The sequence below is a fragment of the Oncorhynchus mykiss genome, chromosome 27 (assembly GCF_057628025.1).
Source record: "Oncorhynchus mykiss isolate SJ-2025 chromosome 27, ASM5762802v1, whole genome shotgun sequence".
Classification (NCBI taxonomy): Eukaryota; Metazoa; Chordata; class Actinopteri; order Salmoniformes; family Salmonidae; genus Oncorhynchus; species Oncorhynchus mykiss.
The window spans coordinates 16120874-16146960 of record NC_143048.1 but is presented as its reverse complement, the minus strand read 5'-3'; the positions used below and the strand labels follow the sequence as shown (position 1 = coordinate 16146960).

Genomic DNA, 26087 nt, shown 5'->3' with positions numbered 1-26087 from the left:
ACAATGCGATTTGTCCATTGATTGTTCTCATTGTCCCACTGAGTTTACAATCTGCCCGACAGTACATATAGATTCATTCATTGAGTCTTTAAACACCCACAGTCCACATCAGAAGAAATCCACTTTTTTTGAGCTGAAAGGCGATGGCCAAATATCACCCATAATGTTACATAACGATTTAAGTTAATAAATCATAGTGTTAGTCAGAGTATGACATACAGTGCATTCAGAAAGTATTCAGACCCCTTGACATTTTCCACATTTTGTTCTGTTACAGCCTTATCCTAAATTTGATTACATCCTTTTTTTGTAATCAATCTACACACACAACCCCATAATGACAAAGCAAAAACCGGTAAAACATTTTTTTGTTGCAAATCTATAGTAATAATAAAAAAAAAAATATATAACATTTACATAAGTATTCAGACCCTTTACTCAGTACTTTGTTGAAGCACCTTTGGCAGCGATTAAAGCCTTGAGTCTTCTTGTGTATGACGCATTTCGCTACACCCGCATTAACATCTGCTAACCATGTGTATGTGACAATAAAATAAATTTGATTAGATTTTGGGATTTACAAGCTTGGCACACCTATATATATATATATATATATATATATATATATATATATATATATATATATATATATATATATATATATATATATATATTTCCATTCTTCTCTCCAGATCCTCTCAAGCTCTGTCAGGTTGGATGTGGCGCGTCGCTGCACTGATATTTTCATGTCTCTCCAGAAATGTTAGATCGGGTTCAAGTCCGGGCTCTGGCTGGGCCACTCAAGGACATTCAGAGATTTGTCCCAAAGCCACTCCTGCGTTGTCTTGGTTGTGTGCTTAGGGTCGTTGTCCTGTTGGAAGGCGAACCCTTCGCCCCCATCTTAGATTCTGAGCGCACAGGAGCAGGTTTTCATCAAGGAGCTCTCTTTACTTTGCTTCATTCTTCTTTCCCTCGATCCTGACTTGTCTCCCAGTCCCTGCCGCTGAAAAATATCCCCACAGCATGATGCTGCCACCACCATGCTTCATCGTAGGGATGGTGCCAGATTTCCTCCAAACATCAAACATCTCTGTAGAGACCTGAAAATAGCTGTGCAGCGACGCTCCCCGTCCAACCTGACAGAGCTTGAGAGGATCTGGAGAGAAGAATGGGATAACATCTTCAAATACAGGTGTGCCAATCTTGTAGCGTCATAGCCAAGAAGACTCGAGGCTGTTTTCACTGGCAAATGTGCTTCAACAAAGTACTGAGTAAAGGGTCTGAATACTTATGAAATTGTGAAATTGCAAAAAATTACAACAAAAAAAAGTTTTTGCTTTGTCATTATAGGGTATTCAAATCAAATCAAATCTCAAAATCAAATCTTGTGTGTAGATTGATGAGGGGGAAAAAACGATTTAATCAAATTTAGAATAAGGCTGTAACGTAACAGAATGTGGAAAAAGTCAAAGGGTCGGAATACTTTCCGAATGCACCGTATGACAAATCCAGCTCCAAACCAGCCATAGCTGGCTAATCTTTTGGATATGGAATAGGCCTCGTAAAAGAAAATAGGCAACAGAACATTAGCTAGCCAGATAAGGTTAGCATGCTAGCTCCGCCCCCTGGCTAATCTTTTGAATATGGAATAGGCCTCGTAAAAGAAAATAGGCAACAGAACATTAGCTAGCCAGATAAGGTTAGCATGCTAGCTCCGCCCCCTGGCTAATCTTTTGAATATGGAATAGGCCTCGTAAAAGAAAATAGGCAACAGAACATTAGCTAGCCAGATAAGGTTAGCATGCTAGCTCCGCCCCCTGGCTAATCTTTTGAATATGGAATAGGCCTCGTAAAAGAAAATAGGCAACAGAACATTAGCTAGCCAGATAAGGTTAGCATGCTAGCTAGCTTCGCTGACAGTGGTCTGTGCCCTTTTTGCTAATGTTTATCAACTTCACGTGGAAATTCCCACATCCACTTCGTGAATAGGTTACAAAGGTGTAACCTAAACATGCAAATTCTATAATAACTGAGTCACATTATTCGTAATTATGAGGTAGGCATTAAGCCGTCTCCATGGCTCTGTGTCTCTTATTGATTGATTGATTGATTGATTGATTTATTAATTGTACATCTGTTGGTTCCAGACTTTGTTGGGGAGCCATGAGCCGTCGTCCGTCCAGCTGTGGGTATCCTACAACCGTCAGCCAATGAAAGCCGCACAGTTCATGACCCGCCACCCAATCACAGTGAGTCTCCAGGCCTGCTTCGCTACACCAGAACATCCTCTCTGTGGCTCCCAGTAGACTCCTAGTCCAGAGAACAAACCTGTCACTGTATCGTTGATGAAACTGGGGAAATGTATTTGTAAGGAAATGCTATGCTATGTAGCTAATATATCGTTGACAGCTTAACATGAGTCAGAAATCACAAGACCAATCACAGAAAATACTGTAAGCCTAGATTTTTTAATTTTTTTAAATTGTACCTTTATTTAACTAGGCAAGTCAGTTAAGAACAAATTCTTATTTTCAATGCCGGCCTAGGAACAGTGGGTTAACTGCCTGTTCAGGGGCAGAACGACAGATTTGTACCTTGTCAGCTAGTCCAACGCTCTAACCACTAGGCTACCCTGCCGCCCTCACTAGGCTACTCCACTCACAGTAAAAAGCTGTCAATTCCATTACACTATTTACCTTACAAATGTACATGTTTTTGTCTAATAAAAGTTGAATTCAGCTTTTAGTTGTGAGAGAATCACCCCTATTGTTCTTAATAATGCCCTACACAAATAAGGAAAACTGCGCCTCTCTTCTTCTCCTGCAGGAGTACTACATCGCTGACGCTTCGGAGGACCAGGTGTTTGTTTGCGTCAACCACGTCAACAACGTCACCCACCTGTACATCTCAGACACCCAGGGCCTGTCCTTCTCCCTGTCCCTGGAGAATGTGTTATACTACAGCCCAGAGGGTTCGGGCAGCCACACCCTGATCAGGTTGGCACGGTGTTCCTAGTCAACCAATCTTTGATTGCACAACTTTGTGTCAGGCCGGCCCAGCGCTAACCCACCTGCTTGATCTATTAACTAATCATGGGTTGCACATTTTTGTTTCAGCCCAGCGCTAAGCCATTAGATTCTTCTAATCGACTTATCACCATGGTTAGTGGCGTGTTAGTGCTGGGCTAGAACCAAAATGTGCACCCCTTAGGTGTGTCCCCCAGGAATAGATTTGGAAACGGCAGTGTTCTGGATGCGAGATCTGGGTTCAGATAGTATTTGAAAGATACCAATACAACACAATCAAAATAAAAGTCCCAAAAGTGCAAACCCTGCCCATGTGACACTCCAGGCAAGCACAATCAATCGGCCAAAGCATTTAAAATGTCTACAAAATTGTTTTACTATTTGAACCCAAGTCTAAAATATGTTGACGTGACTCACAGTTAAGGCAGCCTAATTAGTAGGCTGCCTTCAGAGATATGTAGTGTCTTGCTTGGAACAAACGTAACACAACTCACTTTGATCAACCAAACCTTCCTTGATCAAATACACACACCCTTTGATCAAGTATAGCCACTTTGATCAAGCGCACCCACCCATTTTGAAGGAGAGATGAGAGGAGGCTGTTCGACCAGAGCTACATCTGATCATTCCAGAGCTGGGGGACCTCCTGGTGTGCATTCCTCGTGACCACGCTGAGTCCGCTCGAGTGGCTGTCTTCTCCTCCGTGTTGGTAAACAACAGCAGGGCCTTTGCGTGTGTTTACATCCCAGTGACCTGGATCCTGGATGTTTGAGTCCCTGTTGTCATGGCGCTGCAGTGTAGCGTAGTGCATCCAGGGCCTGTAATTATTCAAATGACGGCGTTCCCAACACGTCTCGAGCTGCCAGGAGATGTGATGAGAGCAGCTTGATAGTGAGGCGACCTCACGACACAAGCTGATCACGTGTTTCCTTTGGCCAACATAGCCACGACACTGAACATGATACTGTGTTGTTTTTTATGCTAATCGTGTGTCTGTGTGTGTGCGCGCACGCATCTGTCTGTGTGTGTGTACCTCCGCCTGTCTGTGTGTGTGTGTACCTCCGCCTGTGTGTGTGTGTACCTCCGCCTGTCTGTGTGTACCTCCGCCTGTCTGTGTGTGTGTGTGTGTACCTCCGCCTGTCTGTGTGTGTACCTCCGCCTGTCTGTGTGTGTACCTCCGCCTGTCTGTGTGTGTGTGTACCTCCGCCTGTCTGTGTGTGTGTGTACCTCCGCCTGTCTGTGTGTGTGTGTACCTCTGCCTGTCTGTGTGTGTGTACCTCCGCCTGTCTGTGTGTGTGTACCTCCACCTGTCTGTGTGTGTACCTCCGCCTGTCTGTGTGTGTGTACCTGTGTGTGTCTTTCATCCCAGGTACTTTGCCAGCGAGCCCTTTGCTGACCTGCACCGCGTGGAGGGTCTGCGCGGCGTCTTCGTGGCCACGCTCATCAACGGCTCGCTCAGCGAGGACAACATGCGCTCTGTAATCACCTTCGACAAGGGGGGCACCTGGGAACTGCTGCAGGCCCCCTCCGCCGACAGCCTGGGAGGAACACTGGACTGCCAGGTAGCTAGCTAGCTGTTACAATAACATCTGACCCGGTGTCAGTGGTTAGAGAAAACGTCCACCTGGGTTTCTCCTAAACACTGATACAGGATACTGCTGTCAGCTTCAGCAATATGACATCATACACATTGGGGTGACATTCTGCTTACGGACATCAACAACAGGATTAAGATTAGGGCTGTTCCATGGCAAAAATGAAAACACGAGGCAGACCAAACTCTTTGGTCCTTTAAAAACCTGCTGGATGTAAAATATTGGGTGCTGTAGCTTAGAAAATAAATCCAGGTGACTCTGGATGACAACATAATGATGTTTGTTTCCAACATTAGGGCTGTTTTCCTAAATAATTTAAATGTGCTTTGTGTTTTGTTTCCTTTCCGCGGTACTAGCGAGTTTCGTAATATTGGCATCGTCATGGCCCTAATTAAGATCTGCCCAAGATTCCCACTGTTCGCTCTTGTTAATTTAGGCATGTCTGAAGGGAGGGGAAGAGCCAATAAAGCAGAAGTCTTAGCATAATTAAATTCTGTTGATGTCTGTAAGCAGGAAGTTGCCCTTTTGTGTTTTATGCCGTCATTGAGTCTCTGAGGCTCTGATTCCTTTGAGGAAGGGATTGGCGGCTGCGTAATATGAACCTACATTAGGGTTTAGGAACAACAGCCACACAGTGTGTGTTTGCATTCTAAAGGGGAAGTGGGTTTGGGTGTAAACAGTTGTTTTGTTTGGTTTTAGAAAGTGGCCGTGTCCCTTGCACGAAAATGTATGCACTCACGACTGTAATTCGCTCTGGATAAGAAGGTCTAAATTACTATTTTTTAAATGTAGCTTCACTTCTTAGAAAATAGTATTATATTTTTTATTTATTTATTGAGGGTTTTGTCAGAGTGATTGCTGTCTCCATTGATCTAACACTTCTCTCTCTCACTCCATCTCTCCCTCCACAACGCCTCTCCATCCCCCCTCTCCTCTCTAATCCTCCCTCCATCCCCCCTCTCCTCTCTAATCCTCCCTCCATCCATCGCTCTTATATACCCCCTGGGTATTTCTCTATCCCCCATCCTCTCCTTTTTTGCCTCTCTCGCTCTCCCTATATCCCCATCCCCATCCTCTCCCTATATCCCTCATCCTCTCCCTCTATCCCTCATCCTCTCCCTCTATCCCCATCCTCTCCCTCTATCCCCATCCTCTCCCTCTATCCCCATCCTCTCCCTCTATCCCCATCCTCTCCCTCTATCCCATCCTCTTCCTCTATCCCTCATCCTCTCCCTCTATCCCTCATCCTCTCCCTCTATCCCTCATCCTCTCCCTCTATCCCTCATCCTCTCCCTATATCCCCATCCTCTCCCTCTATCCCCATCCTCTCCCTCTATCCCTCATCCTCTCCTCTATCCCTCATCCTCTCCTATATCCCCATCCTCTCCCTATATCCCCATCCTCTCCCTCTATCCCTCCATCCTCTCCCTCTATCCCCATCCTCTCCTCTATCCTCTCCCTCTATCCCCATCCTCTCCCTCTATCCCCATCCTCTCCCTCTATCCCCATCCTCTCCCTCTATCCCCATCCTCTCCCTCTATCCCCATCCTCTCCCTCTATCCCCATCCTCTCCCTCTATCCCCATCCTCTCCCTCTATCCCCATCCTCTCCCTCTATCCCCATCCTCTCCCTCTATCCCCATCCTCTCCCTCTATCCCATCCTCTCCCTATATCCCCATCCTCTCCCTCTATCCCCGTCCCTCTATCCCCATCCTCTCCCTCTATCCCATCCTCTCTCCCTCATCCTCTCCCTCTATCCTCCATCCTCTCCCTCTATCCCTCCATCCTCCCCCTCTCTCCCTCATCCTCTCCCCCTCTCTCCCTCATCCTCTCCCCCTCTCTCCCTCATCCTCTCCCCCTCTCTCCCTCATCCTCCCCCTCTCTCCCGCATCCTCTCCCCCTCTCCCTCATCCTCTCCCCCTCTCTCCCTCATCCTCTCCCCCTCTCTCCCTCATCCTCTCCCCCTCTCTCCCTCATCCTCTCCCCCTCTATCCCCCATCCTCTCCTTCATCCTCTCCCTCTATCCTCCATCCTCTCTCTCTCCCCCATCCTCTCCCTCTCTCCCCATCTCTCCCTCTCCCATCCTCTCCCTCTATCCCTCATCCTCCCCTCTATCCCTCATCCTCTCCCTCTATCCTCATCCTCTCCCTAATCCCCATCCTCTCCCTATATCCCCATCCTCTCCCTCTACCCCCATCCCTCTATCCCCATCCTCTCCCTCTTCTCCCTCCTCCTCCTCCCCTCTATCCCTCATCCTCTCCCCTCTATCCCTCATCCTCCATCCTCTCCCTCATCCTCATCCCTCTATCCCCCTCCTCTCTTCATCCTCTCCCTCTATCCCCCATCCTCTCCCCATCTTCTCTCCCCATCCTCTCCCTCTCCCCCATCCTCTCCCTCATCCCCTCATCCTCTCCCCTCTCTCCCTCATCCTCTCCCCCTCTCTTCCTCATCCTCCCCTCTCTCCTCATCTCCTCTCCCTCTCTCCCTCATCCTCCCCCTCTCTCCATCTTCTCTCCCTCATCTCCTCTATCCTTGTCCTCTCTCCTCTCTCCCCTCATCCTTCTCCCTCTCTCCCTCATCCTCTCCCCTCTCCTCATCCTCTCCCCTCTCCCTCATCCTCTCCCCCTCTCCCTCATCCTCTCCCCCTCTCCCTCTCATCGTCCTCGTCCCCCCCTCTGTCCCCGTCCTCTCTCCTCTCTCCCTCTCTCCATCCTCTCCCTCTCTCCCTCATCCTCTCCCTCTCTCCCTCATCCTCTCCCTCTATCCCTCATTCTCTCCCTCTATCCCTCATCCTCTCCCTCTATCCCTCATCCTCTCCCTCTATCCCTCATCCTCTCCCTCTCTCCCTCCATCCTCTCCCTCTATCCCTCCATCCTCTCCCTCTATCCCTCCATCCTCTCCCTCTATCCCTCCATCCTCTCCCTCTATCCCTCCATCCTCTCCCTCTATCCCTCATCCTCTCCCTCATCCTCTCCCTCATCCTCTCCTTCTATCCCTCATCCTCTCCCTTTCTCCCTCATCCTTCTCCCTCTCTCCCTCATCCTCTCCCCCTCTTTCCTCATCCTCTCCCCCTCTCTCCTCATCCTCTCCCCCTCTCTCCCTCATCCTCTCCCCCTCTCTCCCTCATCCTCTCCCCCTCTCCCTCATCCTCCCCCCCTCTATCCCTTATCCTCTCCCCCTCTATCCCTCATCCTCCTCCCCTCTCCCTCATCCTCTCCCCCTCTCCCTCATCCTCTCCCCATCTCCCTCATCCTCTCCCTCTATCCCTCGTCCTCTCCCCTTCTCCCTCATCCTCTCCTTCATCCTCTCCCTCTATCCCTCATCCTCTCTCCCTCATCCTCTCTCCCTCATCCTCTCCCCCTCTCCCCCTCATCCTCTCTCCCTCATCCTCTCCCCCTCTCCCTCATCCTCTCCCCCTCTCCTCATCCTCTCCCCTCTATCCCTCATCCTCTCCCCCTCTATCCCTCATCCTCTCCCCCTCTCCCTCATCCTCTCCCTATATCCCTCGTCCTCTCCCTCCCTCTCTCCCTCATCCTCTCCCTATATCCCTCATCCTCTCCCTCTATCCCTCATCCTCTCCCTCTATCCCTCATCCTCTCCCTCTATCCCTCATCCTTTCCCTCTATCCCTCATCCTTTCCCTCTATCCCTCATCCTCTCCCTCTCTCCCCCATCCTCTCCCTCTATCCCTCATCCTCTCCCTCTATCCCTCATCCTCTCCCTCTATCTCTCATCTTCTCTCTCTTTCCCTCATCCTCTCCCCCTCTCTCCCTCATCCTCTCCCCCTCTCTCCCTCATCCTCTCTCCCTCATCCTCTCCCCCTCTCTCCCTCATCCTCTCCCCCTCTCCCCCTCATCCTCTCCCCCTCTCCCCCATCCTCTCCCCCTCTCCCTCATCCTCTCCCCCTCTATTCCTCATCCTCTCCCCCTCTCCCTCATCCTCTCCTTCATCCTCTCCCTCTATCCCTCATCCTCTCCCTCTATCCCTCTCCCTCTATCCCTCATCCTCTCCCTCTGTCCCTCATCCTCTCCCCTTCCCCCTCATCCTCTCCCTCTCTCCTTCATCCTCTCCCTCTCTCCTTCATCCTCTCCCTCTATCCCTCATTCTCTCCCTCATCCTCTCCCTCTCATCCTCTCCCTCATCCTCTCCCTCATCCTCTCCCTCTCATCCTCTCCCTCTTTCCCCATCCTCTCCCTCTCTCTGTAGCTCTCCAAGGGCTGCTCCCTCCACCTGGCCCAGCGCTGGAGCCAGCTTCTCAACATTCAGCTGCGCAGGATGCCCGTACTGTCCAAGGAGTCAGCTCCAGGGCTCATCATGGCCACAGGTGGGGAGGCTAGCATCATACAACTACAACAACTATTTATTTAAAATAAAAACAGTATATAGATTTTTTATATTTTTTCTCCGATATTTTCTGATTTCATTGAACGGAGAGAGAGAGGATGACAGTGGGGAAAGAAAGAGAAAGGTTGTATCAAAGGGAACTCATACCGGTACTGAGGACGTGTGCCAGAGGGCTTCAGCATTACCACTCGCCAGGCGACAGAATTACTATTTCTGTGGTGAACACATGACTTCCCTTATGGTGGTGCAACGTCTGCTATTGCCTCATCTGATGGAGAGGACCACTTCCTCCATCAATCAATCACACAGGAAATTAGAGTGCCTAGAGAAGCTGCAGAGTCTCTCCTTCCTGCTCGTTTGTCTGCGTCTGTTTTATTTCTTTTTTGAACCATTATTCATTCAGGCAATTCAGTTGAGAGCAAATTCTTATTTACAGCGTGTGTGTGCACGTTCGTGTTTAAATTTTCCTGAGTCCGTGTGTTCATGGTTTGGGAATGTGTGCATGCGTGTTAGTAACTGCATGTACTCAAGTCAGAGCAATAGCTTTTGACCGGGCTAAACTAGTACCAGTTGGACACATCATTGTGTTTAATCCACTTAAAGTGTCTCTCTGTCTCTACCGCCTCTGCCTGCTTCGCGGAGTACATAGATTTTCTTTGTAGCTGTGCGGTGTCTGGAAGGAGAAAGAAGCCTCTACACCCTGCGAGCGACTAAACCTAATGAAATGGTTAGGAGATAACTCCCACGGGGAGAAGTGCAGGGAGAGAGGTGAGCTGAGGAGACACTGTGCCCTTCACGTCCGTGTTATCGCTTACACACGGATTCGCTAATTACTACTGCCTCACCCAGCGGATACACACACACAGACACACAGACCGTCTTTCTCTTTGTGTGGACCCAGCCAGCCACACACAACCAACATTCCCACATGGCCTGTCTGGGGGAACATTCCCACATGGCCTGTCAGGGGGAACATTCCCACGCGGCCTGTCAGGGGGAACATTCCCACGCGGCCTGTCAGGGGGAACATTCCCACGCGGCCTGTCAGGGGGAACATTCCCACGCGGCCTGTCAGGGGGAACATTCCCACGCGGCCTGTCAGGGGGAACATTCCCACGCGGCCTGTCAGGGGGAACATTCCCACGCGGCCTGTCAGGGGGAACATTCCCACGCGGCCTGTCAGGGGGAACATTCCCTCGCGGCCTGTCAGGGGGAACATTCCCTCGCGGCCTGTCAGGGGGAAGCGTTTGTTTTGTGACTTGTTCCTGTGACATTTCTTCATTTGTAAAAAGCACCGTTGATATGGCCTCCAAGAACAACAGTCGTTAGTGGTGGTGCCGGGGAGGAGAGCGGCGGCTTCATTAACCAGCGCTCAGGATGAGTGTCAGACACACTGAGAGAGCCGTACACAACTACATAAAACACCTAACGCCACACCGTTCGGTGCAACATGGCCGTCTACATCCACATAGGATGAATAGATATGTGACGTTACACTCCTTGGGGCCTTCCCCCTAGAATGACTACAGACTGATTTTGATTTGAACCATTCTTATAGGTTCATCACATGGTAAGGAGTATTGATGTTGACATTAAAGCATACTGGAGCGTAGGCTGCGGCAGGCAGAGTTTGTTTGAACTTTTCTGATCTCAAGCATCTGCTTCACAACCCTGGATGGACTCTCTCCCTATATAGAGCCGCCCAGCTAAATGCTACAGTCGCCCCTTTCTCTATGGCTGTGCCTCAAATGGCACCCTGTTCCCTGTATAGTGAGCTACTTTTGCTCTGTTGTCGGCTTTGTGTGCTCTGGGCTGGCCACTGTGCTTGGTTGTGTCCCACATTGCACGGTACCTTATTCCCTATGCATCTACTGCACTACTTTTGACCAAGGCCCATAGGGCTTTTGGTCAAAATCAGTGCCCTATGTAGTGAATAGGGTGCTATTTGGAACAAAGCCTGGGATACTGCTGGGACTGGATTCCACCTGAAGCTGCAGTAGTGTTCCTACTGGATCCCCCTCTGTGTGAATAGTTTAATTTATCACCTCCTCTCACACAGCCGTTCCACTGATCATCCCGTGTCTGTCTCCTCTGCAGGTTCTGTGGGCAAGAACCTGGCCAACAAGCCCAACGTGTATGTGTCCAGCAGTGCTGGGGCCAGATGGAGAGAGGTCAGTGTGTGTGTGTGTGTGTGTGTGTGTGTGCTTTGTTTTTGTGTATGTGTGTGTGTGTGTGTGTGTGTGTGTGTGTGTGTGTGTGCGCCATAAATGTAACTATGCACATGATGAGCTATAAATCATGACATTGGTTATTGTTGGATGTTTCCTGCCTCTGCTACCCACTCATACCAGAGGGTTTCTGTGGAGATCTTAGCCACAATGCTGAATGCCCAGCGTAGGACACTTTCCTCCACAGTATATTACTCATCAACCACAAACATGGTGCTGCAGTTATTTAAAGCCACAGTCTGTAAGACGTGAGTACAATTTTAAGACTGGGGAGCCCTCTAAGACATAAACAATGGAGCAGAAGCACCTGGAACATTTTCACATGCTCTTGATGCCTATGGTGTGACATTCCACGAGAGCAGTATTAGACTTTTAATGATTCTTTTTTTTAAACATACTTTTAATCTGAACATAGTATTTATTACCTCATTTAAGTGTCTTGACGAGCAAAATATTTTTGGTAATAATACGGCCTGACAGTTGTACTAGTCTATTATGGTAGCTATATAAATTGACCAGCAATCTTACAGACTGCGGCTTTAATGAGTGTTCTTCACATTTCCCCTTCTCAAGGCGCTGGCCGGTCCTCACTTCTACACGTGGGGTGACCACGGCGGTATCCTCATGGCCATCGCCCAGGGGGGCTCCACCACACACCTCAAGTGAGTCTCACCCCCTCATTACATCCCTCTACCCCCCACTGCAGCTCTGCCCTGAGTCGTTGACTTTCAGTCTGCTTACCTTCAACCCACGGTGTCACTGCCAAACCAATCAGTACTGTGCTGGCTCAGAAATATTATTTTCACATTTGTCCTTTCCATCTCGGTTCCAGCTACTACAGTACAGTGGGATATGTAACCAGGCCAATGTACTGCAGCTTGGCTTGGCTCAGTAGTGTAAAAAGCGTATAAATATTGTAACCATGCTCATGTTGATCTCCATACTGTCTCTGTTGGCCCTGCTATAGACTAGCATCCTGTTCAGGTTGTGTACTTGCTGCCTCACGCTACAGAATCAGTAGATTTGCCATTCTGACTCGGACAAGGCGGCAGAAAGCCTAGTGGTTAGTGTTGGGCCAGTAACCGAAAGGTTGAATCAAATCCCTGAGCTGACAAGGTAAAAATATGCCATTCTGCCCCTGAACAAGGCAGTTAACCCACTGTTCCCCGGTAGGCCGTCATTGTAAATAAGAATTTGTCCTCAACTGACTTGCCTAGTTAAATAAAGGGTCATGGGGCGGCAGGGTAGCCTAGTGGTTAGAGCGTTGGACTAGTAACCGGAAAGTTCAAACCCCCGAGCTGACAAGGTACAAATCTGTCGTTCTGCCCCTGAACAGGCAGTTAACCCACTGTTCCTAGGCCGTCATTGAAAATAAGAATGTGTTCTTAACTGACTTGCCTAGTTAAATAAAGGTTAAAAATTTAAAAAAAAAAATAAAAAAAAAATAAATACAATGAAAGGCTACTTACCTACTGTCTCTCTGTGTCTCAGGTTCAGTACCAATGAGGGGGAGACGTGGACAGACTTCCGTTTCTCTGACAGGGAGGTGTATGTCTACCAGCTGCTGACGGAGCCGGGGGAGAAGAGCACCATCTTTACCATCTTCGGCTCCTACGCCGACCAGAGACACAGCTGGCTCATCCTGCAGGTCAACGCCAGCGACGTGCTCGGTGAGGGGACTCTCACGATATTACTACACTGGGCAGAAGTCATGACTGAATTATCCTCAGCCCGGGTGCTTTTACATCTGTTTGTCTGTCGTCCATTTTCACAATGCCAATAAGAAGCACCATCTATTAGGCCAGAGTCTCACTGAGTGTGTGTGTTTGTGTATTCGTGTGTGTGTGTCTGCTTATGTCCCCATGCTACTGTAATAGAATATGATCCAATTCCAAATGAAGTATTTAAAGTGTATTTGTCTCTTCAGGCGTGCCGTGCACCGAGGGAGACTACAAGCGCTGGTCCCCGTCAGACGAGCGGGGAAACGACTGCCTTCTGGGTAGTGAGATGGTGTACAAGCGACGCACGCCCCACGCCACCTGCTTCAACGGGGAAGACTTCGACCGGCCCGTCACCGTGTCCAACTGCTCCTGCACACGCCAGGACTACGAGTGGTGAGACTCTCCTTTCCAAGCCCGTGTCCAATCCCATATCCGCCCTTTGCCTCTACCCCTAAAACCATCTACCCCTAAGCACCTCATATCGATCTGAAAGGATTGGATAGCTGCTATCTCGAAAGGTAACAGCTCCACCTTCTGTTGAGCTAGGAATAGGTGGAATGTTTCTCCCTTACTTACACCTCTGCTATCCTTTCAGAGTAGGGGCTAGGGGTTGATTGGAATTAGGCAACAGTCTTTTCCCAGTCATCTCTAGCTGTTCATAGTTTAATAGTCAGGTAGGCTAACATTGGGTCTCTCTCTCTCTCTCCCCATCTAATCTCTCTCTCGCTCTCTCTCCGCCTCGCTCTCTATCACCCTCCTCTCTCTCCTTTTATCTCTCTCAGTGACTATGGCTTCAAGCTGAGCGAGGACCTGTCCCTCCAGGTGTGCCTGCCCGACCCCGAGTTCTCGGGGAACCTCTACGCCCCTCCCGTGCCCTGCCCCGTTGGAACTACCTACCGTCGCAGTACGGGGTAAGTCAATATCCCTTTGGTATTAACATATTGTCACTTCATCAGAAACCAGGCTTTGCCCTTCTCATAATGGTAGGCTTTTTCCTTTTGTTAAGGTGACTCCACACATTGAGGGTCAAGGCCTTGCAATGTGGATGGGTCAGGATTATATGACCTAGCTGAGCTGAAGGATTTTGGGGTTTCGGGCTGACTTCATAGTGTCCCAAATGGGCCCTGGTCAACATTAGTGCACTTCAAAGGGAACAGGGTACCATTTGGGACGCAACCATAAAGGTTGAGATACACTTGTCCTTGACTGACAGTCACATATGGCCTATAAAAAGAAATGGCATTACCTAGTGTGTCAGTCTTCACCTCAATCTTATATGATTTTTTTTTACTGCCGCAAGGAGACGACCATTAAATATCAGCATGATTAATGGTGAATAGGATATGCACACTATGCAAATGGCATCCTTTGTGGTCATGAGGGGGAACTGTCTTTGTTCTTCTTTTGTGCTATTGGGAAGAGAAAGGAGTGGCGTCATTCTATTATATAGCCCTCGCTTATCATGGAGAACAGCCCCACCTATTGTCATAAGGAGAGAAATGTCCCAGCAAAATCTTGACAAACACTGAGTGTACAAATCATTTAGAACACCTTCCTGATATTGAGTTGCAACCCTCCTTTTGCCCTCAGAACAGCCTCAATTCGTCGGGGCATGGACTCTACAAGGTGTCAAAAGTTGGCTGAATGTCCTTTGGGTGGTGGACCATTTTTGATACACACAGGAAACTGTTGAGCGTGAAAAACCCAGTAGCGTTGCAGTTCTTGACACAAACTGCTGCGCTTCGCCCCTACTACCATACCCCCTACTTCGCCCCTACTACCCCCTTCAAAAGCCCCTACTACCATACCCCCTTCAAAGGCCCCTACTACCATACCCCCTTCAAAAGCTCCTACTACCATACCCCCTTCAAAAGCCCCTACTACCATACCCCCTTCAAAAGCCCCTACTACCATACCCCCTTCAAAGGCCCCTACTACCATACCCCCTTCAAAAGCTCCTACTACCATACCCCCTTCAAAAGCCCCTACTAACATACCCCCTTCAAAAGCCCCTACTACCATACCCCCTTCAAAGGCCCCTACTACCATACCCCCTTCAAAGGCCCCTACTACCATACTCCCTTCAAAAGCCCCTACTACCATACACCGTTCAAGGCCCCTACTACCATACACCGTTCAAGGCCCCTACTACCATACACCGTTCAAGGCCCCTACTACCATACACCGTTCAAGGCCCCTACTACCATACCCCCTTCAAAGGCCCTTACATCTTTTGTCTTTCCCACTCACCCTCTGGCACACAGACACAATCCATGTCTCAAGGCTTAACAATCCTTCTTTAACCCGTCTCCTCCTCTTCATCTACTCTGAAGTGGATTTAACAAGGGACATCAATAAGGGATCATAGCTTTCCACTGGTCAGTCTATGTCATGGTCAGAGCAGGTGTTCTTAATGTTTTGTACACTCAGTGTATATGTAATGGGCAACATGTAAACATTTTGTTCTCCTCGTTTACACAACTATGCATAAGATACACTGTATTACACCATTTGTTGTACACATACTCTTGTTGTGATATTGGGTGGTGGGTGTTTGTCTGTCCATGTTGTTAACCAGTTCGTGTGTGTCTCTCTCTCTCAGGTACAGGAAGGTGTCTGGGGACAGCTGTAGTGGAGGCGATGTAGAAGCCAGACTGGATGGAGAGATGCTCCCCTGTCCTGTAGGAGGTAAGCCTCCCCTCTCCTTCAATTAAGAAACCATTATTAGAAACATTTAGCCTTTTAGATCACAATGAATAAGAGACCCCTGAATGAATGAATAAGCGACCCCTGAATGAATGAATAAGAGACCCCTGAATGAATGAATAAGAGACCCCTGAATGAATAAATGAATGAGACCCCTGAATAAATAAGAGAACCATGAATGAATGAATAAGAGACCCCTGAATGAATAAATGAATAAGAGACCTCCGAATAAATGAATAAGAGACCTCCGAATAAATGAATAAGAGACTCCTGAATAAATGAATAAGAGACCCTTGAATGAATAAGAGACCCCTGAATAAATGAATGAGAGACCCCTGAATGAATGAATGAATGAATGAATAAGAGACCCCTGAATTAATGAATGAATAAGAGACCCCTGTATGAATGAATAAGAGACACCTAAATGATTGAATGAATGAGAGATACTCTGAGATTCTTGATATACTGGGTTCACAAATACTTTACCTTGTAAATGCCATTATGGAAAGGGGAGACTCTCACGAGGATGTTCTCTGTTTTGCTCTACGACCCCCACGAATATCATGAGACTCGTCTGACGGTAACCCATAGAAATATGGAGGTCCTTTTGTGGCAACAAAAACAAGGGGTTAAATGTGTCCAAAAAATATGTATATTTCTTATATCTCTTAGATATAGGACAGACACTTCAAAACAGTATTATTCCTTAGGATTTATTTTTTGCCTTTTTATCAATGTGTTATTCAATGCATTTCTATGGGCTATAGTAGTAAAGGCCAAATTCAGTATTTTATCAAATTATTTTGAAATATTTGGGGGAGGGATACCTAAATGGCCTAAAAATCCAAATCAAATAGCTAAATGATCCATTGAATTACTATTTTAAAACAATTCCATATGTTACCTTTGGGTCGTGGGTCATGACGGTTTTATTTGGTATGGGCCATACAGTTTTAACTTTTTTGCTAGACCTTATTTGAGGCAAAAGATACTTTTAGTTACATATTATGGGGTGAATTTAGTTAAAGATAGAAAGGTTAGTCCCAGCAGTAGATCATTGGCTACAGCAACAACACACGTAGGTTAGACCTCGGGGACAATAGCTGCTGTGATTGGTTGTAGGGATCCAAAAAGCAAATAAACAAATAAGTATTTTGAATTCATGAAAAGTGAAATTACTCACATTTTATACATAAAAGCATATGGTTGGAAGAACTTTAATTTCCCTGAAGGGAAATTGTTTTAGACATGCATTACTGCTGTATGCAAAATAAATACTGCCGTATACACAGCTGGATGCAAAATAAATACTGTCGTATACACAGCTGGATGCAAAATCAATACTGTCGTATACACAGCTGTATGCAAAATAAATACTGCCGTATACACAGCTGGATGCAAAATAAATACTGTCGTATACACAGCTGGATGCAAAATCAATACTGTCGTATACACAGCTGGATGCAAAATCAATACTGTCGTATACACAGCTGGATACAAAATCAATACTGTCGTATACACAGCTGGATGCAAAATAAATACTGTCGTATACACAGCTGGATGCAAAATCAATACTGTCGTATACACAGCTGGATGCAAAATCAATACTGTCGTATACACAGCTGGATGCAAAATAAATACTGTCGTATACACAGCTGGATGCAAAATAAATACTGTCGTATACACAGCTGGATGCAAAATCAATACTGTCGTATACACAGCTGGATACAAAATAAATACTGTCGTATACACAGCTGGATACAAAATCAATACTGTCGTATACACAGCTGGATACAAAATCAATACTGCCGTATACACAGCTGGATGCAAAATAAATACTGTCGTATACACAGCTGGATGCAAAATAAATACTGTCGTATACACAGCTGGATGCAAAATCAATACTGTCGTATACACAGCTGGATGCAAAATAAATACTGTCGTATACACAGCTGGATGCAAAATCAATACTGTCGTATACACAGCTGGATACAAAATAAATACTGTCGTATACACAGCTGGATACAAAATAAATACTGTCGTATACACAGCTGGATGCAAAATCAATACTGTCGTATACACAGCTGGATGCAAAATAAATACTGTCGTATACACAGCTGGATACAAAATAAATACTGTCGTATACACAGCTGGATGCAAAATCAATACTGTCGTATACACAGCTGGATACAAAATAAATACTGTCGTATACACAGCTGGATACAAAATCAATACTGTCGTATACACAGCTGGATACAAAATCAAATGCAATTTGTTGTGTTTTTCTTACCAGTTGTTACTCTTCACATGGCTATAGATTAGAATGAATTGTATTAAGTGTTTTTTTCCCCCTCTGGTCTTCTCCAGAGAGTAATGAGTTCATCCTGTACGCTGTGAGGAACTCCATCCATCGCTATGACCTGGCCACAGGGACCGACCAGGTCCTGCCCCTCTCTGGTCTCCGCGAGGCCGTGGCCCTGGACTTTGACTACGAAAGGAACTGCCTCTACTGGGCCGACATCTCGCTGGACACCATACAGGTCAGGGCCTTCACAGAAGGCACTCCGATGTAGCCATGACTTACCCTATTCCCTATATAAGTATATTGCTTTTATACTATATAGGGAATAAAGTACCATTTAAGACACAAAATCTATCCTGTTCACACTTCTGAGACCAAAAGTACATTGTGTATCGTGATTAGTGAAAAGTATGTACACACTCCCTCCCTGTCCTCCCCCTCCAGAGGCTTTGTCTGAATGGCAGTACGGGACAGGAAGTGATTGTGAGGAAAGACCTGCAGAATATGGAGGCCCTCACCTTTGACCCCATCAGCAGGCTGCTTTACTGGGTGGATGCCGGAGCGCAGAGGATTGAGGTAAAAATGAGGATCAGGGATTTGTCCAATATTTGATAGATACTGAACAAAAATATAAATGCAGCATGCAACAATTTCAACAATTTTACTGAGTTACAGTTCATATAAGGAAATCAGCTAACACATTCATTAGGCCCAAATCTATGGATTTCACATGACTGGGCAGGGGTGCAGCCATGGGTGGGCCTGGCTCCCAAATGGGTGGGCCTATGCCCTTCCAGGCTGCACCCATTAGGAAGGCAGGCACAGCCAATCAGAATTAGTTGTTCCCCACAAAAAGGGCTTTATTACAGACAGAAATACACCTCAGTTTCATCAACTGTCCAGGTGGCTGGTCTAAGATGATCCCGCAGGTAAAGCTTCCTGCCATCCAGGACCTATTTAAAAGGCGGTGTCAGATGAAGGCCCAAAATATTGTCAAATACTCCAGTCACCCAAGTCGTAGACTGTTCTCTCAGCTACTGCACGGCAAGCTGTACCGGAGCGTCAAGTCTAGGTCCAAAAGGCGCCTTAACAGCTTCTGCCCCCAAGCCATAAGACTGCTGAACAATTAATCAAACTATTTACATTGACCTCAACTCTTAGTCTTTAAACTGCTGCTACTCACTGTTTATTATCTATGCATACCGGTAGTCACTTTAGTAACTTTACCCGTAGCCTAGTGGTTAGAGCGTTGGGCCGGTAACTGGATCAAATCCCTGAGCTGACAAGGTAAAAATCTGTCGTTCTGCACCTGAGCAAGACCGTTAACCAACTGTTCCCCGGGCGCTGAAGACGTGGATGTCGATTAAGGCAGCCCCCCACACCTCTCTGATTCAGAGTGGCTGTGTTAAATGCGGGAAGACACATTTCAGTTGAATACATTGTTGGACAACTGACTAGGTTTCCCTACATGTACAAAGTACCTTGATTACCCATTACTCCCTGGATATAGCCTTGGTATTGTTACGTAATTTTGTGATACTTTTTATTGTGTTTTTTACTTTAGTGTATTTAGTCAATATTTTCTTAACTCTATTTCTTGAACTGCATTGTTGGTTAAGGGCTTATAAGTAAGCATTTCATGGTAACGTCTACACATTGTATTCCGTGCATGTGACATACAATTTGATTTGATTTAACAGGGATGTAAACACATTTGTGCACTAAATGTTAGAGTAATAAAACTTTTTGTGTGTATGGAGCATTTCTGGGATCTTTTACAGTGGGGAGAACAAGTATTTGATACACTGCCGATTTTGCAGGTTTTCCTACTTACTAAGCATGTAGAGGTCTGTAATTTTTTATCATAGGTACACTTCAACTGTGAGAGACTGAATCTAAAACAAAAATCCAGAAAATCACACTGTATGATTTTTAAGTAATTAATTTGCATTTGACCTCTGTCATTGCCAACAAAGGGTATATAACAAAAGTATTGAGAAACTTTTGTTATTGACCAAATACTTATTTTCCACCATCATTTGCAAATAAATTCATTAAAAATCCTACAATGTGATTTTCTGGATTTTATTTTCTAATTTTGTCTGTCATAGTTGAAGTGTACCTATGATTAAAATTACAGGCCTCTCATCTTTTTAAGTGGGAGAACTTGCCCAATTGGTGGCTGACTAAATACTTTTTTTGCCCCACTGTGTGTAAATGTGATATTTCATTTTTTTATTTTTTATACATTGGCAACAAAATGTAAAAACCTAATTTCTTTGTCATTATGGGTTATTGTCTGTAGATTTGTTTTCTTCGATGAGGAACAAACACCATTTTTAATAAATTTTTTAGAATAAGGCTGTAACCTAACAAAATGTGGGAAACGTCAAGGGCTCTGAATACTTTTGGAATGCACTGTATCTTTATTTCTCCATCTTATTGAAGCCTTGTTTGATTTATATTTATATCCTCACCTGGTAGATGACATGCTACTGTATAGTATCAGGCAATACAGTGTGTGATGATGGAGACCCACTCTATGTGTTGTGTTGTGTAGGTGTCTAACCCTGATGGGGACCTACGTCACACTCTGCTCAACTCCTCAGTGCTGGAGCATCCCAGAGCTCTGGTCCTCATGCCAGGAGAGAGGTAGCACAGTCTAATTACCTTGAATATCTGCCGAATGCATTTATGAAGCTTTTAAATCACAAAAAGGGGCTCCCAGATGACCGACTGTTAAAGGGGCGATCTGTGATTGCTACAGCCATTTTAGACTTTAGCTCTTTGTTTGAACTGCGGATTGCACCTTTAACATAAATAACATCAGTGTTAATATCTGTCAGATATACTTGCCTAATCTGTGACTCGTCTCCTACCAGCCTGATGTTCTGGACGGACTGGGGCGACCGCGCCGCCGGCGTGTACCGCGGCTACATGGACGGCTCCAACGTGTCATGCATCGTGTCCGAGGGCGTCCGCTGGCCCAACGGCATCACGGCAGACGACCAATGGCTGTACTGGACCGAGGCCTACGGCGATCGCATCGAGCGGGCCGACTTCGCCGGCGGGCAGCGCAGCGTGGTCATGGAGGGCCTGCCTCACCCCTATGCCATTGCTGTTTTCAAGGTTATTTTAGAACGGTTGATGCACTTATGGAGTATTAAGGCCCACTCTGTGATATTTACATCTGTTTTCGATCATTTAAATGAATGATGTATACCCATTGATTCTTGAAGAATATCACTTATAAATGCCTACAAGCTTAGTTTGTTTGTCTAACGTCTTTAAAGGTAGACTCTGCAATATGACCTCTTCATGCACAGCCGGTCAACTTCCTGCTTGCAGATGTCATCAACAGCAGAACTCAAAATGGCCTAGGACTGTCACTATTGGCTCTTCCAAATTTGTCTCCTCCCTTGAGGCATGTCCACATTGTTAAAGTATTTAATGTCGCGTGCACAAGTACAGTGAAATGCCTTTCTTTCAAACTCAAAACCCAACAATACAGTTATTAATTACAATGTAATACTATAACAAACACATGGGAAATAAGAATAAATATGAATAGCACATTAAGTAAGCATACTATATACTTGGTCAGTTTCAACATCATATTTACAATGTGCAGGGGTACTGGAGTGATGGAGGTAGATATGTTTGGGGTAAGGGGACTAGGCAACAGGATATAAGATAAACAGAGTGTGAGTGGGCGTGTGTGTAGAGTCAGTATTAATGTGTCTTTGGAGTTATCCAATAGAGGCAGTCTTGTCCAATAAGAATGTTACTGATGTCTGGAAGCAAAAAGTCGGCCCTCTGTGTATGATGATGTCATATCGCAGAGATTCTACCTTTTTAAGGTTATTGAGTGTGCAACACTGGGGAGCACAGTCCCATTGTAGAAGTATATCTCTGTTTGTTTTCATATAATCTCCCAGTTACTGGGCAAATCCTCATTGGCTTGTGTGTGTTTTTCAGAATGACCTGTACTGGGATGACTGGTCAAGGAGAGGCATCTTCAAGGCTTCCAAGGCAGGTTCCAAGGACAATGAGCTGATAGTGGGTAGACTGACCGGGGTCATGGACCTCAAAATCTTCTACAAGGGCAAGACCAGAGGTGAGAGACAAGCAGCGAAACCATATTTAAGAATCAATGCCCATTCTAAGTAAGCCTTCCATGAACTTTGACGGTCAGTGTTAAAGAGTTATTATGTGTAGGCAGAATGTTACTCTGGAAGCGACAATAGTGGAAGCTTTTTTTGGACACCCCCACTACGTCAGCAGAGCTCATGACAAACCTTTGTGTGTGTGTGTCCACTCTCCTCCAGGCCATAATGCCTGTGCAGACCAACCCTGCAGCCTACTGTGTCTGCCCCAGCCCGGGCACCGCCACACCTGTGTCTGCCCCGACGGCACGCCCACCACCACCCGACCCGACGGACAGCTCCAGTGCCAGTGTCCCACCGGCTACCAGCTCCACAACAGCACCTGCGTCAAGACAGGTGAGACCTGGCACACTCACATACGTGTTCACACTCTCTCTGACAGACCCACGTGCACACAAACACACACACACACACACACACCCAATGGTCTCGCCGGGTACAAAATACTACTGATCAAATCAAATGATATTTGTCACATGCACCGAAAACAACAGGCGTAGGTAGACCTTACAGTGAAATTCTTACTTACAAGCCCTTAACCAACAATTCAGAGTTTGAAAAAGTAGGACGAAGGTGTTAAATAAACTAAAGGAAAAATAGTAACACAATAAAATATCAATAATGAGGCTATATACAGGGGGTACCGGTACCGAGTCAATGTGCAGGGGTACGGGGTAGTCGAGGTAATTGAGGTAATATGTACATGTAGGGAGGGGTAAAGTGACTATGCATAGATGATAAACAGATGCATGATAATGTATTGAGGTTCTCAACGTAGTCCTTCAGACGACCCTATCACACTACAACAGATCCACAATGGTGCAGGCTTTTGTTCCATCCTAGCACTAACACCCGTGTCACCTAGTTCAACTAATCACCAAGCGATGAGTTGAATCAGGCGTGTTCGTACTAGGCTGAAACAAAACCCTGCACAGCCTGCGTTGGGTCCATCGGCAGGAATCGGTATTGAAGATCCCTGCCTCGGTGAATGTAGAGAACCACTGTCCTCCTCTCCCTCTCTCCCTGACTGTCCGTCTGACTCTGTTTGTTGTTCTCCTTGGACCACTAGAGGAGATCCTTTAGGATTCAGATACACTTCTTGATGATGTGTGTTTTATTTGTAACCCAAAATGGAATGAAATTCAACTCCCCCAGAACACACGTGCCTGCCCAACCAGTACCGCTGCTCCAACGGCAAGTGTATCAGCAGCATCTGGAAGTGCGACAGCGACAACGACTGTGGCGACATGAGCGACGAGCAGGAGTGCCGTGAGTGGAGGCGAAATTACACCCTATTCCCTATATAGTGCACTACTTTTGGGCAGGCCATTTCAGACGCACAGCTAGACAATGGACAACTCACTCACTCACAGATGATTCTGTTTTATTATTATAATATAAAATGGTTGGGTGTGGAATCCTGGTTGGGAAGGTAAATAGTGACTAAAATGGATCCAACAGATAATGTTCAATAGAGCCAGACTTGAGTTTGTTACTGTCACAATACACTCTGCTTTGGGTCTCTGCTGCTGTTCTTTCTCTCTGTCCTTCTGGGCTCAGTGTCAACACCCTGTCATTCTGTCTGTCCCTCTGCCCCCTGTCCCTCCCCCTCCAGCCACCACCTCTTGTGACCCGTCCATCCAGTTCCGTTGTGTGGTGTCCGGCTCCTGCATCCCGCTGGCCTTCAAGTGTGACCACGAGGACGACTGTGGGGACAACAGTGACGAGGAACACTGTGGTACGAGGAAGAGTGTGTGTGCGTGCACGCATGCGTGTGTCTATGTGCGTGTGTGCACACACTTCCAAGCATGTTTTTTTCCTGACAAAGTGTGCTCTGTCCTGTATGACTTTTGAGATTGTATATAGCCTATGTGATGCTGCCTCTGATTACTGACTGTGTGTGTGTGTGTGTGTGTGTATCCCAGAGAGTCACCAGTGTGGACCAGGGGAGTTCACGTGTGCGCGGGGCGTGTGTATCCGCGAGGCCTGGCGATGTGACGGAGACAACGACTGCAGGGACTGGTCGGATGAAGCCAACTGTACAGGTGAGATCAGGGCCATGTTCAAAAGGAGAACGTTGCACAACCTCCGTCTCTCTCTTAGTCTCTCCATCTCTCTCCCTCCCTCCTGGTCTCAGTGGGTCACCACACCTGTGAGGCCAGTAGGTTCCAGTGTCTCACGGGCCACTGTATCCCTAAGCGCTGGGTGTGTGACGGTGATGACGACTGTCAGGACAGCTCTGACGAGGAGCAAGCGCATTGTGGTGAGGACACACACACCCAACACGCGCGCACGCGCATAGACACAGCTCTCTCTCTGCTTGACACCCATGATGCTATGTCATTGTTACGACAGTGTTCGGTCGCCTTTTATGGACAGTTCAAGCAAAGTGTTACCCAGATTTCTGTTGCACGGTCTTCGCTAGAATGGCTTGGCACTAACAGATGCTGTGTTGTTGTTGACAGTGGGGGATCGCTGTAATGGCTTCCTGTGTTCCAACGGCACCTGTCTGCCTGCCAGCGCACACTGCAACGGAGTACAGGACTGCCCAGGGGGCGCCGACGAGCAACACTGTGGTGAGTGACCAACGGAAAGTCTTAACCCTGAAACTAGACTGCAAACTATAGACATCGTATCTCCGGGGGAATAGGATCTCTTTCTATGCTGCAGACAGTTTGTTTTTCGCCCCCAGATGCACTTTGGTCTTTCGAAACACGGAAACGTTTTGAGGGCTTTTGTCATGGACTGGTTTTTGTCATCAATACGTTCACCTGAGGTTGGTTGAGAATATCTCAGCCGTATATCCCATTGTAATATAGTAGTGCTGTGTGTGTGTGTGTGTGTGTGTGTGTGTCCTCCTTGCAGATCCCCTGTGTACGCGCTACATGGATTTTGTGTGTCAGAACCGAGCCCAGTGCCTGTTCCAGTCTCTGGTGTGTGACGGCACCAAACACTGCGAGGACGGATCCGATGAGGACGTGGCCTACGCCGGCTGCTGTGAGTCCTTCTCCACTAACCCCACCACTACTATCGCAGAGAACACTACAGCTGCAACAGTCACTAAATACATTTTGCTGTTACAAAGCCCAGGGTTTTTCTTCCTGTGCATGTGACCGGACCTGGGTCGTGTTCACATGAAATCCGTTTCAAAACACTGTGCAACGGAAAAGGAACACGCATTCCTTATCTGCTTTCACTCCCTGTTTTCTCCATGACCCAGGAACATGTTTGGTTGGCTCAGGAAAAACAAAATGAATGCATCGATACTAGAAAGGCATTGAAGTAAGTTGTTGTCGTTTGTTGTACTGATTGCCACCCGTCTCTCTAGCCACTCACCCTGAGTTTGAGAAGACGTGTGACGCCTACAACTTCCAGTGTGCCAACGGAGTGTGTGTGAGCCTGGGGTGGAAGTGTGACGGTATGAACGACTGCGGGGACTACTCTGATGAGGCCAACTGTGGTGAGTACACACAATGTGTGTGCACGTGTCAGCTATGTGGGGCGGCAGGGTAGCCTAGTGGTTAGAGCGTTGGACTAGTAACCGGAAGGTTGCGAGTTCAAACCCCCGAGCTGACAAGGTACAAATCTGTCGTTCTGCCCCTGAACAGGCAGTTAACCCACTGTTCCCAGGCCGTCATTGAAAATAAGAATTTGTTCTTAACTGACTTGCCTGGTTAAATAAAGGTAAAATAAAAAAAATAAATAAATAAATAAAATAAATATGTACACTGCAGCACTTTATAAATGAATGTATCTAGAAATGAGATTATTCCTGAGTGTGTATATGTTTCAGGCTCCCCCACTGAGGGGCCAGGCTGCACACGGGACTTCCAGTATGAGTGTCGTAACGGGCGCTGTGTGCCCTCCTGGTGGAAGTGTGACGGAGAGAATGACTGCGGAGACTGGTCTGATGAGGCTCAGTGCACTGGTAAACACTCACTCACTCTGTTATTCCTGCCAGATCTCTATGACCAAACCATTTGAAGTGTTATGTGTATTT

General features: G+C 46.8%; 1 protein-coding gene across 2 annotated transcripts in view; it reads left to right on the top strand.

Annotated features, from left to right (window-relative positions):
- LOC110507083 (sortilin-related receptor) overlaps window positions 1-26087 on the top strand; it is a 67005-nt gene that overhangs the window by 29253 nt on the left and 11665 nt on the right. For both annotated transcript variants that reach the window (XR_016492667.1, XM_036965740.2), the window contains exons 7-30: window positions 2148-2249; window positions 2827-2996; window positions 4396-4588; window positions 8827-8944; window positions 11062-11135; window positions 11766-11854; window positions 12684-12862; window positions 13120-13306; window positions 13696-13824; window positions 15516-15601; window positions 17987-18159; window positions 18366-18497; window positions 20482-20573; window positions 20804-21050; window positions 21900-22038; window positions 22250-22423; window positions 23243-23356; window positions 23703-23825; window positions 24013-24132; window positions 24225-24350; window positions 24553-24663; window positions 24953-25084; window positions 25416-25547; window positions 25881-26015. Coding sequence is in view for 1 of the 2 variants with exons in the window: in XM_036965740.2 (XP_036821635.2) it covers window positions 2148-2249; window positions 2827-2996; window positions 4396-4588; window positions 8827-8944; window positions 11062-11135; window positions 11766-11854; window positions 12684-12862; window positions 13120-13306; window positions 13696-13824; window positions 15516-15601; window positions 17987-18159; window positions 18366-18497; window positions 20482-20573; window positions 20804-21050; window positions 21900-22038; window positions 22250-22423; window positions 23243-23356; window positions 23703-23825; window positions 24013-24132; window positions 24225-24350; window positions 24553-24663; window positions 24953-25084; window positions 25416-25547; window positions 25881-26015 (3277 nt within the window). In the remaining variant the exon portion in view is untranslated. The remainder of the gene's footprint in view (window positions 1-2147; window positions 2250-2826; window positions 2997-4395; window positions 4589-8826; window positions 8945-11061; window positions 11136-11765; window positions 11855-12683; window positions 12863-13119; window positions 13307-13695; window positions 13825-15515; window positions 15602-17986; window positions 18160-18365; window positions 18498-20481; window positions 20574-20803; window positions 21051-21899; window positions 22039-22249; window positions 22424-23242; window positions 23357-23702; window positions 23826-24012; window positions 24133-24224; window positions 24351-24552; window positions 24664-24952; window positions 25085-25415; window positions 25548-25880; window positions 26016-26087) is intronic.